The sequence below is a fragment of the Eschscholzia californica genome, unplaced genomic scaffold (genome assembly GCF_041429995.1).
Source record: "Eschscholzia californica isolate CP2 unplaced genomic scaffold, dmEscCali1.0.p SCAF_6, whole genome shotgun sequence".
Taxonomy (NCBI): domain Eukaryota; kingdom Viridiplantae; phylum Streptophyta; class Magnoliopsida; order Ranunculales; family Papaveraceae; genus Eschscholzia; species Eschscholzia californica.
In genome coordinates, this window is record NW_028238483.1 from 44,637,446 (window position 1) to 44,652,475 (window position 15,030).

At 36.4% G+C, this 15,030-nt stretch overlaps 2 protein-coding genes, 1 long non-coding RNA gene and 1 other non-coding gene across 5 annotated transcripts; 2 read left to right on the forward strand and 2 right to left on the reverse strand.

The window, feature by feature from the left end:
• Positions 1-246: 246 nt before the first annotated feature.
• Positions 247-318, reverse strand: TRNAQ-CUG (transfer RNA glutamine (anticodon CUG)). The gene has a single exon. It is a non-coding gene; the product is annotated as a tRNA-Gln (tRNA).
• Positions 319-4,551: 4,233 nt separating this feature from the next.
• On the forward strand, positions 4,552-9,213 carry LOC147535524 (protein NLP6-like). Of its 2 annotated transcripts, XM_086645049.1 has the most exons (6): positions 4,552-5,441; positions 5,921-6,489; positions 6,638-6,685; positions 6,773-7,679; positions 7,946-8,124; positions 8,197-9,213. In XM_086645049.1, the coding sequence occupies exons 1-6, from the start codon at positions 5,021-5,023 to the stop codon at positions 9,037-9,039; spliced, it is 2,967 nt and encodes a 988-aa protein (XP_086501175.1). In that variant the 5' UTR covers positions 4,552-5,020; the 3' UTR covers positions 9,040-9,213. The 2 variants fall into 2 exon arrangements, with proteins under 2 accessions (XP_086501175.1, XP_086501174.1); XM_086645048.1 differs by having other exon boundaries at positions 7,946-9,213.
• Positions 5,584-10,201, reverse strand: LOC147535525 (uncharacterized). Its single transcript, XR_015227147.1, has 2 exons — positions 5,801-10,201; positions 5,584-5,754 (listed from the first exon to the last, which is right to left on the reverse strand). It is a non-coding gene; the product is annotated as an uncharacterized LOC147535525 (long non-coding RNA).
• TAP38 (thylakoid-associated phosphatase 38) lies at positions 8,911-14,272 on the forward strand. Its single transcript, XM_086645055.1, has 10 exons — positions 8,911-10,174; positions 12,042-12,170; positions 12,251-12,353; positions 12,502-12,612; positions 12,976-13,055; positions 13,189-13,242; positions 13,388-13,504; positions 13,612-13,666; positions 13,781-13,860; positions 13,968-14,272. Exons 1-10 carry the CDS (start codon positions 9,753-9,755, stop codon positions 14,089-14,091), a joined length of 1,275 nt encoding a protein of 424 aa, XP_086501181.1. The 5' UTR covers positions 8,911-9,752; the 3' UTR covers positions 14,092-14,272.
• The last annotated feature ends 758 nt before the right edge of the window (positions 14,273-15,030 follow it).

The following is a 15,030-nucleotide window of genomic DNA, read 5'->3' on the forward strand; positions in this document are numbered from 1 at the left end:
TAAGAGAGTACATACATACATACATACATACATACATACATACATACATACATACATACAAACATACATGTTCATCTTTCAACAATTGTTACTTGTAATGGAGAAGTCTTATAGAGGAGGGAGACCCTGAGCTTCATAGATCAGGAGGGAGCCCCAGAGCTTCATAGAGCCTTTGACTTGGGCTAGTGAGGCCCGGAATGAGAGGGTGTCAATAGTGTGAATGGTCCAGAAAATAAAATAAAAAAGAGGTTCTACCGAGAATTGAACTCGGGTTACTGGATTCAGAGTCCAATGTCCTAACCGCTAGACCATAGAACCTGTTATTGATTTTGTACATCAGTTAAGTAACTCAAGAGAGAAGCTTCATGGACTTCAAACTCCTCTTTTGCTGCTGATGCCAAAGTGGGTGGGTGTGTATAGCTGTGATTAATTTGAGAGATGATGAATGTGTTTTTTATCTTCTTTTACATGGCTATGTGCATTGGTTGTATAGGCCTTGTTGCTCTAAGCAAATGCTTTTTTTTTTTTTTTATATAGCCTTAGCTTCCCAGTGATGAATTGTATTATCTCTCAACTAACACATTTTCTACTACAACTACTACTACTTAAAGACAAAAGTGTTGTTTGAAAAGTTAAAAATAAAGAAAAACACTTTCCATTAATAATTATAGCCACTAATCTTAATGGAACACCACTCAATAGTAGTAGTAATTAAAGAGAGTCTTAATGCTCAACTAATTAAAGACAAACCAAAGAATATTTAAGATATCTCAATAATAGAGATAGAGAATACGCTTCTTCTAGCGTTTTGGTTGGTTGTTCATATAGTTTGTCTTTGACGACCATTTTTTATATTCTCTTTTTCTCTATATCTTTCATCCAATTCATATTACGTACGATGGGATGGGTGAATTCAAAATCATTCTCGAATTTGTAGGCAGAGTGATGAGTAGACGATCACTAGATTTTCCCTCCTCCCAAGTTTTTATACGCCGTAACATCTTATATTCACCCATAGTCCAAGCTCCTGAATTCATAAATACATTTCTAAGTTAGTGTTCCATATGCTCCAAATAAATCTGATCAATTACACTGTCTATTTCTTAATTTTAATAATAATAATAATGAGAAGAAATTGAGGTGGGGGAAGAATAATATAACATGGTTCCCATCTTATTCCATCTTGAATTGATTCTTTCCCTCACTTGGTGCTGGTTTTAATGGACTACTATTACTGACTCTTTTTTTTTCTCCTACCTATCTTTATCTTTTAAGGGAATGTTATGTATATATATATATATATATATATATGTATGTCTATAAACGACCAAGCAAGCATGTCACGGTCTCTCAATAGAATATGCAATTATTCCAGGAAATTCCCTGCCCCCCAACATTTTTTTTGGGGATTACTACCTTTACATGATTGCATCTAGGAGATTTTGAACGTGAAATGAAATAACGACCGCTTAGTCCCGGTGAATTCATGTTTGAAAAGATTTCAAAATTGATGATTCCATATTGAGGAGTATTTTTATACAACAAAGTAGATATTGAAATTGAGGAAGTCAAAAAGAAAGCGTAACTTAAACGTAGTCGTAACCGGTGGTGTTATCAAAACCGGCCAACATAACAAGAAGAATAAGATTAATGGGGCTCTGAGGGAAAGGCCTCCTCAAGTTGCATGTACCCGGTCCCCACAGGAGTGGCCTTAAGATTTGGATAAAATTTTATATGTTGTTCGATGCTGGTGCCCACCTCAAATAACCCAACCTCCATGCACTAGATTTAGGCTTACGCAATTTTATATTTACAAAATTGGTATGTGGTAATTTTCGCTAAAACACAAAATGTCATATGTATGCTATTTAGCTCGGTGGAGCACAATAAGAGCTTTTTCGACTTTTCCTTTTATGTTTTTGTCTCATTTGCTACAAATCTCACTCAACTGCAATTCATCTGTTCAACAAAAAAAAAACTGCAATTCATCTACATTCATAATTAATTTTGTATAGATTGAGATTACTATATATATATATATATATATATATATATATATATATATATATATATATATATATATATATATATATATTCTTTAATTCATCGACATCTCCCAAGCCAAATGTTTTATAAGAAGCCCAAGTAAGGAGTTGTATAATAATTTAATCAAGATGTAGGGGTGTACATTTAGTATCTGAACCGACCAAACCAATCCGATCTAAACAGATTGGGACGGTTTGGGATCCAATAGTTATTCAGATTGGTTTGGATACTAAAATATAAAAACCGAGTGGTTTGGTTCGGTCTATGGATTTGTTTGACGGATAACCGAAGAAACCGAACCAAACCATTTATTATTATTTTCTATATATTATATACGTGAGAATATATGATCCAATTGTTTATCATTTTTTTTCTTTTCCTCCAATGTTGATAAACTATGTCGAATTAACCACGTACATATAGACTTAAGGGTTTGTGAGATAATACTATTTTTTAGCACGTTCTAAGTATAATTGTAGCTAATTTTAAAGTTGAAAATTCGAAAGTTTGTTCTTGAAAAATGTTTATTGACCTTTGGTTCGGTTATTTAACCAAACCAAACCGTTCATCCTAAGTTTAGTTCGGATTGAAATTTAGAATAACCAAACCATTTGGATTGGACTATGGATAGGATTAAAAAGTCGGTTATCCAACCGATGTTCGCCCCTATCAAAATGTGCAACTGATCCGTTTGACTTAATAAATCATATTCCTATTATATTATTAATATATTAACCATTAATTGCAATCTCAGGTTAATTTAATGACAATTATGTTGTGGCTAAGCTCAAGTTTGGTTACATCACTACAAAACCACTCTTTCCTTTTATTATTATATAGTTGAGCTATTGTCATGTTCAACTACACTTGAGGATTGAGCCCATTTGCCCACAACTATAATACAAAAAAAAAAGTTTGTTTTTTTTATGGGTAATCATATTTTCTTCTTTGTTAAATAATCCAAATTTGAATTTGTTCTTTTCATGAATAAATCCTTTTAATTTAGTTTGAATGTTGTACAAACTATTTCAGATCACCATTGTCACGAATTACAAACAAGTTGACCCCCTACAACAATAATAAATGATAAATATATTAGCATGATATGATAGTAGTCAAAGTGTTCAGAACTGTTTTAGAAATTAATTTTGTCATACATCATTTGCCAATGAATCCGATTGATTGCACATCTATGTACATATGATATAATATTAAAATATTTGTAACTATCCTAGACTTATGTTGCAAGTAACCAAATCATATTGGTATTTAATTAGTTTGTTGACAATTTTTTTTTTCAAATAAAACGAAATAGTTGTTGTAAACATCTAATTATGAATATTCGAGGTAGGCAAGATGGATCCTCTTTATTATTATTCATTTGTGATAATTCAACTATATCTAAAAGTTGTTTACTTTTTTTTTTTTGTTGAAACATAAAAGTTGTTTACTTCAAACTGTTTTCTTCACAAGATTTTCTTTGATTTTATTATTTTGTGATGCAACCCTTTCGCTAGCTATCTCAACAAAAAAAAAAAAAAAAAACCCTTTCGCTAGCTTCCTTTATTTATCATATTGGTAAAGCATCATTGGTGGATGGTATTTGATGGTGAAGGTGGGGTTTTTGCATTGATACTTATAATTTATAGTTCTTCACCAAATCACTAAGAAACTAACCTTAATACATGGATTCCGACTGAGAAGGAAGAGACAACTACATAATTGTTAGCACTAAGACATGGCTCTATCTTTCACTTAATTGTTACTCTAGGTACATAATATTGTATTTGTTACTCTTTTTTTTTTTGTTGAAGTGTTGTATTTGTTACTTGACAACTACTGTTTTTATTTTGATATTGAATTTTAGTATTTTTTTTTATATCGACTACGATAGTCATCACACATCAATATAATGTGATAAGTTCGATAACTGACGAAATTAAATGCTTACAGAAACGTTCTAAAGCACAACTAAACTATTAGTCTAAAACCCATCTAATTATTTTATTTATACCAACATTTAAAAAATCCTAGATTTGCAATTTCATGAGATCAAAACGAGACTTATGTATTATAGAGTAGATGCACTACCAACTTGACTACCTGTTGGTGGCATATTAAATTTAGTATTGATGGATCGTGACAAATATTGGTGGTTTAGTCTTGTCGAGAACATTTGCTTCCTTGGTTGCTTTTGCATGTCATATACTTTTACAATAACAATAATATTGTTCAAGTCGGGCTATTCAAGATGGGTTTCTTTCACTTTGTCAAAACACTTGCTCATAGTACTTGTAATAAAACTTCTTTTGTTTCTATTTTGTGTTTGAAGAAGCTGATACCACAGATATTAGCTAAAGGTTTGTTGGTAAGACGGGAAGGGAAGGGAAGGGAGGGGCGCACCCACCTTCACATATTTATATACACTCTTTCTATGTTTGGTAGTAATGTCTGGTACCAAATGTCACTGTTTTAAATATGATTTGGTCCAAAAATAAGGATTTTGTAGTCGGTTTTCACTAGTCTGAACGTTTATCCAGAATGAGATCCATACCACTCATTTTTAGGCCAAAAAACGTTTATGCACTGACATGGGGCTTTACCTCAGAAATAAGGGGAAAGAAAAAAAAAGAAGAATATGGATTTTGAGCAAGAGTGGTAAAGAAGAGAATGATTTGATCCACATCATTCTTATCATTTTGATCCACATATCAATGGATATAATTGAAAGACCAGTAGAAGAAACTTGTCATGCGAAGCACAGAATCATGGCAAATACTAGTAGGTAATATATTTTCCATGGCAAGTAGCAAAGTAAGCCATTAGTGATTCCAATGGCAGCAGCAGGTCTGCCATATTTTTAACCCACCCCCACATTATCTCTCTTTCTTTCTCTCTCTCTCTCTCTAGGAAACATCCAACTTCTAAACAAGGAAGAAGAGGAGGAGGAGGAGGAGAGAGAGAATACAATATTATGATGTCTTCTTCTGAAGCAGCAACAGCAGCAGCAGAAGAAGAAAATCATCATCTTAATAGTAGTATTAGTAGTAATTTCCTTTTCCAAATACCCACCACCACCAACAAATCTAGAGGGGAGTGTTCATTTCCTATGATGATGGATCTTGATTTAGAACAAACCATTTCTTCCTGGCCGTTTGATATGTTTCCATTCGTTTCAAATCCATTTCTTCTCTCCTCCTCTCTAACAAACAACCATTCTTCTTCACAACCAAATTCATCTTCTTCTTCTGCACCACTAGAACACCCATGTTCTCCTCTTTGGGTTTTCTCTGATCATGACAATCCTCCTCCTCTTTCTCCCATCATCACCCCTCCTCCTAACTCCTCCTCCTTACCCGCTGGACCTGCTTTTCCTCGCCCTAGATTTCTCTCCTGTAAGTTCCACCCCCTACCCGCTCTCTCTCTCAATCTCAATTTTTCTTGTGAAATAGGAGGATTTGTTTATCTCATTGAGTTTGTTTCTGTAATGGTTGATTTTAATGCTTATTAGGCAAAAAAAAAAATAGACATTTGAAATTTGATGCTTGCTCTTTTTTTAGTAATGTTAGCAATACAATGAAATTTGATCTTCTTCTGGGTAATTTCTTTCTCTCTCTCTCTCTGTTACTGTTCACATCCTAATCTAACTTACCCTGGATTGAGATTAGGATTTGGTTCCCCCCCCCCCCCCCCCTTTGTTTGTTTAGACTTTAGATACACTGATTTTAGGTTTCCTAGCTAATTCTTTTGTTACTTATGTTTAGATTTTTGTAAGTTTACTTTTCTCTCACTATCTTTAGTTATCAAACCTATGGAGATTGGAGAGTAGTTAATTGGTCTTTCTCATATTGATCATGTCCTCTCTGGTTCACAGGTAATAATGGTTCTATACCCGGTCACGTTTCCGCAGAGAACAGCAAAACAAGGGTCCTTCCAGCATCTTGGGAAGTAGATTTCATGGACAACTCGGACGACACTTGTGTCATCAAAGAAAGGATGATGCAGGCACTTCGCTACTTCAAGGACTCGATGGACTCTCAACAAGTCCTGGCTCAGGTCTGGGCTCCTGTAAAGAAAGGCGATCGGTATGTGCTCACGACTTCTGGGCAACCCTTTGTTCTCGATCCACATAATAACGGACTTCTTCAATATAGAACCGTCTCTCTCATGTATATATTTTCTGTTGATGGAGAGAGTGATCGAGATTTGGGCCTTCCAGGCCGTGTTTTCCGACAGAAGCTGCCCGAGTGGACCCCAAATGTACAATATTACAGCAGCAAGGAGTATCAACGACTTGCTCATGCTCTTAGTTATGACGTTCGAGGAACCTTGGCTTTGCCAGTCTTTGAACGACAATCCTGTGTTGGTGTAGTTGAGCTTATAATGACATCACAGAAGGTCAACTATGCTGCTGAGGTTGATAAAGTTTGCAAAGCCCTTGAGGTTGGTGATTCCCGTCCCTCTCTCTCTCTCGTTCTCTTTCAAATTATGAATACTGTCCTTGGGTATGTCTAGCGACTGGCAACAACTGTTTACTTGTCTTCCATAGTTTCCTGTCTGTATATATAACACAAGTTCAGTTCTGTTGCAGGCAGTGAATCTCAAAACATCTGAAATCGTTGATCACCCGAACGTTCAGGTTAGTCGCAATCATATTTCCTATATCCAGTTTTACTCTTCATAAGTTGTTAATTCACATCATATCTGTTTGGGTGTATCTCACCAGATCTGTAACGAAGGTCGTCAAAATGCTCTGGCCGAGATCTTGGAAATATTGACAGTTGTGTGTGAGAGTCACAAATTGCCTTTGGCTCAGACCTGGATACCATGCAGGCATAGAAGCATTATAGCCCATGGCGGGGGTTTGCAGAAGAGCTGTACAAGCTTCGACGGTAGCTGCATGGGACAAGTATGCATGTCCACAACTGACGTGGCATTTTATGTTATAGATGCACATATGTGGGGATTTCGAGCTGCATGTTCAGAGCATCACTTACAGAGGGGACAGGGGGTAGCAGGAAGAGCATTTTTGTCCCTTGGGTCATGTTTTTCTCGAGATATCACAAAGTTCAGTAAATTTGATTATCCATTGGTTCACTATGCACGAATGTTTGGGTTAACCAGTTGCTTTGCTATTTGCTTGCGGAGTGCCTACACAGGATTTGATGATTATATTCTAGAGTTCTTTCTGCCACCTAGCATCACAGAAATCAGCCAACAGCAAGCCTTTTTGAAATCTCTCTTGGCAACAATGAAACGACATTTCCGGAATTTGAGGGTTGCTTCTGGAAAAGACTTAGAAGAGGAGGAAAGATCGATTGAAATTATCAAAACACCCATAGAAGAGACCCATGATTTCAAACTAAAATCCGTTAAATTATTTCCAGGAGCGAGTGAAGCACAGCCAGATTTATTGAAGAAGCAGTTCACGGTGGGATGTGATGCTTCACAAAATGGAGACTATCCAGATAATGTGGACAGAAGTCGTCACACTTCTCTTTCTCCGTCTGACAATAAGGAGACGATGAAAACGCTGGAGAGAAGGAGGGGCAAAACCGAGAAGTCTATTAGTTTAGAGGTTCTTCAACAATATTTTTCTGGGAGTCTCAAGGATGCTGCAAAGAGCCTAGGAGGTAAGCAGATAATCTATTCTAGCTAGACGACCACTTCTCTTTTCATTATAATGATGATATAGCTGTTGATGTGATCGAAATGCAACAATTTAATTTGAAATACATACCATGCCAGATTTTGGCCTTTTTTAGTATTGCACTCCAAAACCCATTGAAGACGAGCATAGCTAGACACATATATCTTGGGATCTTTTATATCCAGTGTTAGATAAACAGCGTGTATCTATTGAAATGTTATCCTCTTATCATGATTGATGTTTTTGCAGTTTGCCCAACCACCATGAAACGCATTTGTCGGCAGCATGGTATTTCAAGGTGGCCATCTCGAAAGATCAACAAAGTCAACCGTTCCCTCTCTAAGATCAAGCGTGTGATAGAATCAGTTCAAGGAGCTGATGGAGCATTCAATCTGACATCTCTGACAACATGTCCAAGCCCAGTTGAAGTTGGTTCTCTTCCTTGGCCAAATGAATCCAAAGAACAGCATTACTCTGGTTCTAAGTCATCTGAATTTCAGGGTGTGAAGGAGATCGAAACACAACAGAAAATGATACCAGAAGAGGGTGATGAACATTGTGATGTAAAGAATCAGACCCTTAGAAGTAGAAGGGATTCAAAGATAAGAAGCAGTTCAACAGATGGGAGCACTGGTACTCCTACTTCTCATTTGTCATGTGAAGGTAGCCCGTCAAATATATCTACTTCCTTAAAGAACCAGTTTGTTTCATCTGTCCAAGAACAAGGTCTAGATGTCCAGAGTTCCTTGGGTGTGTCTTCGTCGTTTAATCCAAACTGTGACCTAAACTTATGTGCTGGTTACTCAACTCCCGATGCTCTTATAGCGACACAACTCCAACCTGCTTTGAGTGGAATGCTACTCGAGGATGCAGGAAGTTCGAAAGACTTGATAAACCTCTCGAATTTGGCGGTAGAGACTAGTCTGGAAGAACATACCTTAAAATCAAGTTTGAGAAATCCAATTTATGCTAACCAGTCTCCTCAGCAGAACACGACGACTCCGCCAGTCGTCAAGACAACCCAACACATGAGAACAAAACAAGATCTTAGGAGCGTGAGCGTAAAGGTTAGTTTCAGAGAAGTTATTGTTAGATTTCGGGTTCAATTAACATCAGGAATCATGGAGTTAAAGGAGGAGGTTTCGAAGAGGCTAAAGTTGGAAATGGGGTCGTTTGTAATCAAGTACTTGGATGACGATCACGAGTGGGTTCTACTGTCTTGTGACGCGGATCTGCAGGAATGTTTTGATATTTCGAGATTGATGGGGGGACATGTTATCAGACTGTTGGTTCACGACTCAGTAAGCAACTTTGAGAGCTCATGTGAGAGCTCAGGAGATTGAGTGTAGGTTAAGTAGATATAGAAAATTGGTTCTTGTGTTGTTGTCGTTAAAAGGAGTATATATATATATGGATGGGGCAGGTGAAATTGTAGATTTTGGTTTTGTGAACTTGCCCTAATTATATCATCAATTGTTTCATTCCATATGGAATACATTAAACCCAGTTCCTGATCACTTGTGATTGTCTATCTCAAAATATTATAATTGTTGGAATTACTTAAAAGATCCCTCCCATCTAATCTAACTAAGCTTTTTACTACTAATGATGACTTGCAGTCAGTCTAAAAAGAAGCACAACACATTTACATGGGTGGAAAAAGAAGACCATCTTTTGCAAGTGATGGGAAATTCAGAAAGACACTTGGGCAGAAATCTTCCAACATTAGGGGTCTTATCTACTACTAGTTTTCTTGTTTTCTAACATTGGGGGTCTAGAAATCCCATAGCATAAACAATATTGGGGTGATTGGGGTGGGGAGGGGGGGGGGGGGGGGGGGGTTTACTTAAGAGGCCAAAGTGGGTGGGACTTGGGAGGTAGGATTGGAATCTAGAAATCTATCTTCTAATCCATTTTTGAGGGAAAAAAAAAAAAAAGAAAGAAAGAAAAAGAGGACAGCCTTGCTTCTCTTATCTTTCAAAGACTAGACTTGTAACGGAACCAACAAAAACTCTCTCCCTCTCATTCTGAAGCTCCAAAAAAAAAAAAAAGAAAGATGGCTTTGCTGAGTGAGCAAGTGCAGAGATATCTCTTAAAAGGGATAAACTGCTGCCACTTTTCATCATCATCAATCTTCAGTAATAATAATAATAAGACGAGGAATATAATGAGAAGAATGGTTGTTGGTAGAGAGAGAATTAGAAGGAAGAGATACTACTACTACTCTTCTTCTTCTGCAATTGCAGCAATCAACATAGATGCTCCTTCCTTATCATCTTCTTCGTCTTCGTCTTCTTTAACAGGGGATGGGGTTATTAGATGGGGATGGAGTGGAATACAAGGCCGACGGGAAGAGATGGAAGATGATATCGTCATCGTACTTGACGATCACTCTGATGAAGATGGCCACGCTGGTGGTTTCTCCTTTGCTGCTGTGTTTGATGGCCACGCTGGTTTCTCGTCCGTCCAATTCCTCCGGTAAACTCATTCTTGATTTCTTCAATCAAAAGAATATAGGGGCGGCCTCCCTTTTTATATACTACTATACTCCAACTCCTATTTTATGTGTCTTTACATCCTCACAAATTCTTCCCCTGATCGAGTGACCTCCTCCCTCCCCCATCCAACAATTATTCAAACTCTCTGTCTTGGAGATACCCAAAAGCCACTTTCTTCTCACTTATTAAAATATTACTAGTACTGTCAATTAGTACTACTATTATATTTCTCCCTCTATATTCTTGCTTGTCCCTCTCTATCTGACTAAGTCTCTAAGAGGGTGTTTGATTTTTTAGCACTCATAAGTGATAGCACTTAGTAAGTGAATATCACTTACTAAGTGATATCACTTAATAAGCGCAACGCCGTTTGTTTTTTATCACTTGTAAGTGTTATGTCATTTGTTTTTCATCACTTATAAGCGTTATAAAAAATGTGAATTGTCTAGATTATCCTTGCATAAAGTCTCTTAAATTTGTATCTTTTATCCATACGCATTTACTCAAAAAACAATCATATTTAATCAAACTTCACATCATAGATTCATAAGGCAAATAAATTTTTTGTTAGATAGAGTAATTTAAGAAATTATGCATTAAACAACACGATATTTATTTTTGGAGTTCTTTGTTGTGTTACAAAGCATATACAATAATATTTATTGAGAAATTGATTTTAAGTGTACGAAGAAACAAATTTGGGATAAATTTTATTAGTATGAATATTGTAAACGAAACATCAATCAGTGAGACAACTCTATACCCGTCCGAAGCATAGTACTACTTGTAGATGGGTTACAATCGCTTACGTGTAGCCTTGATGGGTCTTTGTAACAGTTATTTTGAATAAGGAGTCCCTAGCCAATGGATCACCGACTTTTAGAAAAATCACATACACCTAGACTGAATATAGATATCATAGGCCTATCTTCATCTAATCTAAGCCTAAATATCATCTTGCTAGTCAGTTTGTTTTCTTGTTCCTAATCTTCCCTGTATGCACACCACTAATGCATCACCATACATAAACCCCCACTTTCTCTCACTACACTACTTTGACATTACAACACCATACTAACCACACAAGAAGGTAATCAGAAAATACCTCTCTCTCTCTCTCCCTTCTTCTAACTTACACAAATTACATACATAAAAACAACAACAAAATTCATAAGCTTCTCGCAGTCAAACGATACTTCAACTTGAACCCACTTTCAACCCATGATCGAATGCACAAAACTGATTGTGCACTTCCATGTGGTAAGCAAATCCTTTTCTTATCAATCTCGTCACTTTTACTAGAAAAAAAACTCGTCGGGGGAAACAGATGTTGGTTGGACTGACAAAAAATCTCTATCCATTAAAGATACCCAAGGTTATCTTTAATTATTTAGGGTTTAGTTGGTTAATAGTTAGTAATTTCTAAATTTTGTATAGGGTTTTTATGTCTTTTTTATCACTTACTTTCATTTACAAAGTAAGTGCAAAAAAATAAGCTTCAAATTGGAGCTTACTTTTTTGCACTTACTTTGGCACCACTTACAAGTGATTTTCACTTATTAAGTGAAAAAACAAACGACCTAAAATTGCCGGCCCGCACTTAATAAGTGAAAATCACTTAATAAGTGCAAAAATCAAACACCCTCTAAGCCTTGCATTTTATAACATACACGAATCGCTTCTATATATAAAAACCCAAATGCAATTATATGAACCACCCACCACCCTTTTGTGGTTACTCCCTCTCTCTTTGAATTCAAGACTAAACCGACAAATAATCCGGTGCATTATTACTTTTGTCACTTAATATTGATTGATTCTTTCTGTTTGAATTGTGAATTTATTAGGGAAGAACTTTACAAAGAGTGTTTTAGAGCTTTACAAGGTGGTTCCCTCTTGAATAACAAAGATCTTAATCCTGCTAAACAAGCATTACAAGAAGCTTTTCTTAATGCTGATACCAAACTGTTGAACTGGTAAAAACAGGACCATTTCCACATCATTTATTAATTCCATTAAAAAATTAGTTTTGTTGGTTGACATCATTTTGGTAAAGGCTTGATCTGAAAGGTGACGAAGGTGAATCTGGAGCAACAGCTACCGTTATGTTTCTCAGAAACAATATGCTGATCATTTCTCATGTTGGCGATTCATGCTTGGTATCAGTCTAACTCTTATTTGCCGTCTTCCATATTTGATTTATGATTTCATTTGTTGAGTGTAAATTCTTTTACTCAAAAGATGCCTTTCAGCCAGCGCTCAATAATGAAATTTGTTCGTTGCTTAAATTACTTGTTAATAATGCAGGTTCTTTCACGTGCCGGAAAAGCAGAGATATTGACTAATCCTCATCGACCCTATGGAAGCAACAAAGTTTCACTTCAAGAAATCAGGAGGATAAGAGAAGCAGGTGGATGGGTGAGATTTCCTGTCGTTTTTGTAATTCAATCTGTGACTGAAATGTTCAAAACACTATTCCTAATACGGTTGTGCCCAAAAATCCCCCCTAATGAAACATGTAGAAGAAACAAGATAGTGAATGACAAAGTGAAATTCGATCAACTTTTGAAATTAAAAAGAGTAATAGAATACACATCTCAAAATATAAACACCAAGTTATGGCTACCACTTTCTTGCCTGGTTTCCTCTCATTGATTGAAATCGAAGGTTTGATTGACTAAAGCATCATCCAACATAGTTGTCTGACAGCTCCTGCCAGTTTCTATGAATCAATTACTTCTCCATTACAATGTTCTTGATTCTACTGTCTGGTGGCTATAGATAACTGATGGAAGGATTTGTGGTGAAATCTCTGTTTCCCGCGCGTTTGGTGACATACGTTTCAAGACAAAGAAGAATGAGTTCGTCCCCTGTACTCTCTCTCCTTTCTTTTACTCTACATCTTAAGAAGTTGTAGTTGTGTTTTTACCTCTAGTTTTAATCAGTTCTTCCTTTGTAAATACTTGATGAGCATCGCCTTTTTCTCTTATGAAGAATGTTAGAAAAAGGAGTTGAGGAAGGGAGGTGGTCCAAGAAATTTATATCTCGGTATGCCCTGTTATCGTAATATATCACTTTTCCTATAGATACGAAATTTTAATCCTATTTGTATATATCTCGTAACTTGGGAGTTAGTCGTAATGTCTGAACTTCATTTCATAAGTTGAAGACCAATTTGTTTATGTTGTAACAGAGTACAATTGAGGGACGATCTCGTCATTGCTTCTCCGGATATTTACAATGTAACTCTTGAATCAGACGCCGAATTTATAATATTAGCCTCTGACGGTCTATGGGATTATATGAAAAGGTTGCTGCTTCATCTATATAGTCTTGGATTTTCTAATATACTGACAGTTACTTTTTCGCTTGCTATGTCGGTTTATGAGTTGAATGTCCAATCTATATATATTCCAGCTCGGAAGCAGTAAAATTTGTCAGGGATCAACTACGCCAACATGGAAATGTTCAGGTACCTTATTTTCATCTTGATTATATCTGAAGAAAATTTAGGCATGTCTTGCATGACCTTAAGATGGTATGTAATACCGGAGGTGGAGTATGAATTTTGCTTCTTTGGCTGCAGCTAGCTTGCGAAGCACTTGCACAAGCAGCACTGGATCGACGCTCACAAGATAATATTAGCATTGTAATTGCTGATTTAGGGTACGTATGATTTAGTTTCTAGAAAATAATCTTCTCGAAAACCCATCTTGTATCTTGATATATAATCTATCATGAGTTGTTGATATGGTTTTGTTTGGTTGACATAGGAGGACTGATTGGCAGAGTTTGGGACCTGAACAACAAAATTTTGTGTATGAATTAAGCCAAGCTTTTGCAACTATAGCTGTTGTGTCCCTTGGCATATGGATGACGTCTTTTCTTTCGTTATAGATTGTTGTTGATGTTTGTCGGTAATGTACATAACTAGTCTACATCTTGTAAAAATTTATTTCTCACAATTCCCAGATACTATATATGATAGGAATGAAATATTAATATTAGATTTTCGACTAGCTCGCATGTAATAATTTGTTGGTGATAAGCATATAGATTTCAAGTTGAAGTCGAAAAAGAACAAGGGTTATTGGTTGTCAATGTTTTCCTTATCTACATCCTTGTGCTTCTAACAAATTGTTGCATCATAGTTTTTCGTTGTGTCTGTGTAGGTGATAGTCCTCACCAAAAGGGTTTCAAATGTCCTGATCGATGGATGGACGTGTCTATATATACCTTCATGTGGTATTTGATGAATATGTTCTCCTGTTCTATAATGATTATGTTTCTTCCACCTCCACGGACCTCTTAAGCTTTAAAGATTCGTCGAATTTGCCCTTACTCTCGGACTGACTCCACCCTCTCCTTCAGTTGAGACGATATTGCCGTCTCGCACAGTTTTGCTTGACTCGCTTGCCTCTCTAACTGACTTGGACAATATTGGGTGTCCCGCTTCAGCTCTAGTGCCCTTAGCTGTTGATGACTTAGGCTCGGACACCACACTAACTAAGAGCCTTTCCCATCGGTGTTTCTTAGATCTTCGCCCCAAATTGAACCTCCGGTCTAGTCCGATGTTCAATTCGTGAGACAGAACCGATGGGACTTGTTTAGAGTACCACATAGTAAGAATCTTTGAAGGTATTTAGTGATAATCTTGTATTCCTTGTATATCCCTCTTTATATAGATTTTTTTTGCTACTACTCCTAACATTAGTTCTGAATTTACTATATTTTGGGCCTTACATTTATACTCTCAATTACCCTAGCTGCCAATTTAGTGTAATATGTTTTTTCTTACCCATCTTGTGATTATATTTTGAAATTTCTCCATATCTT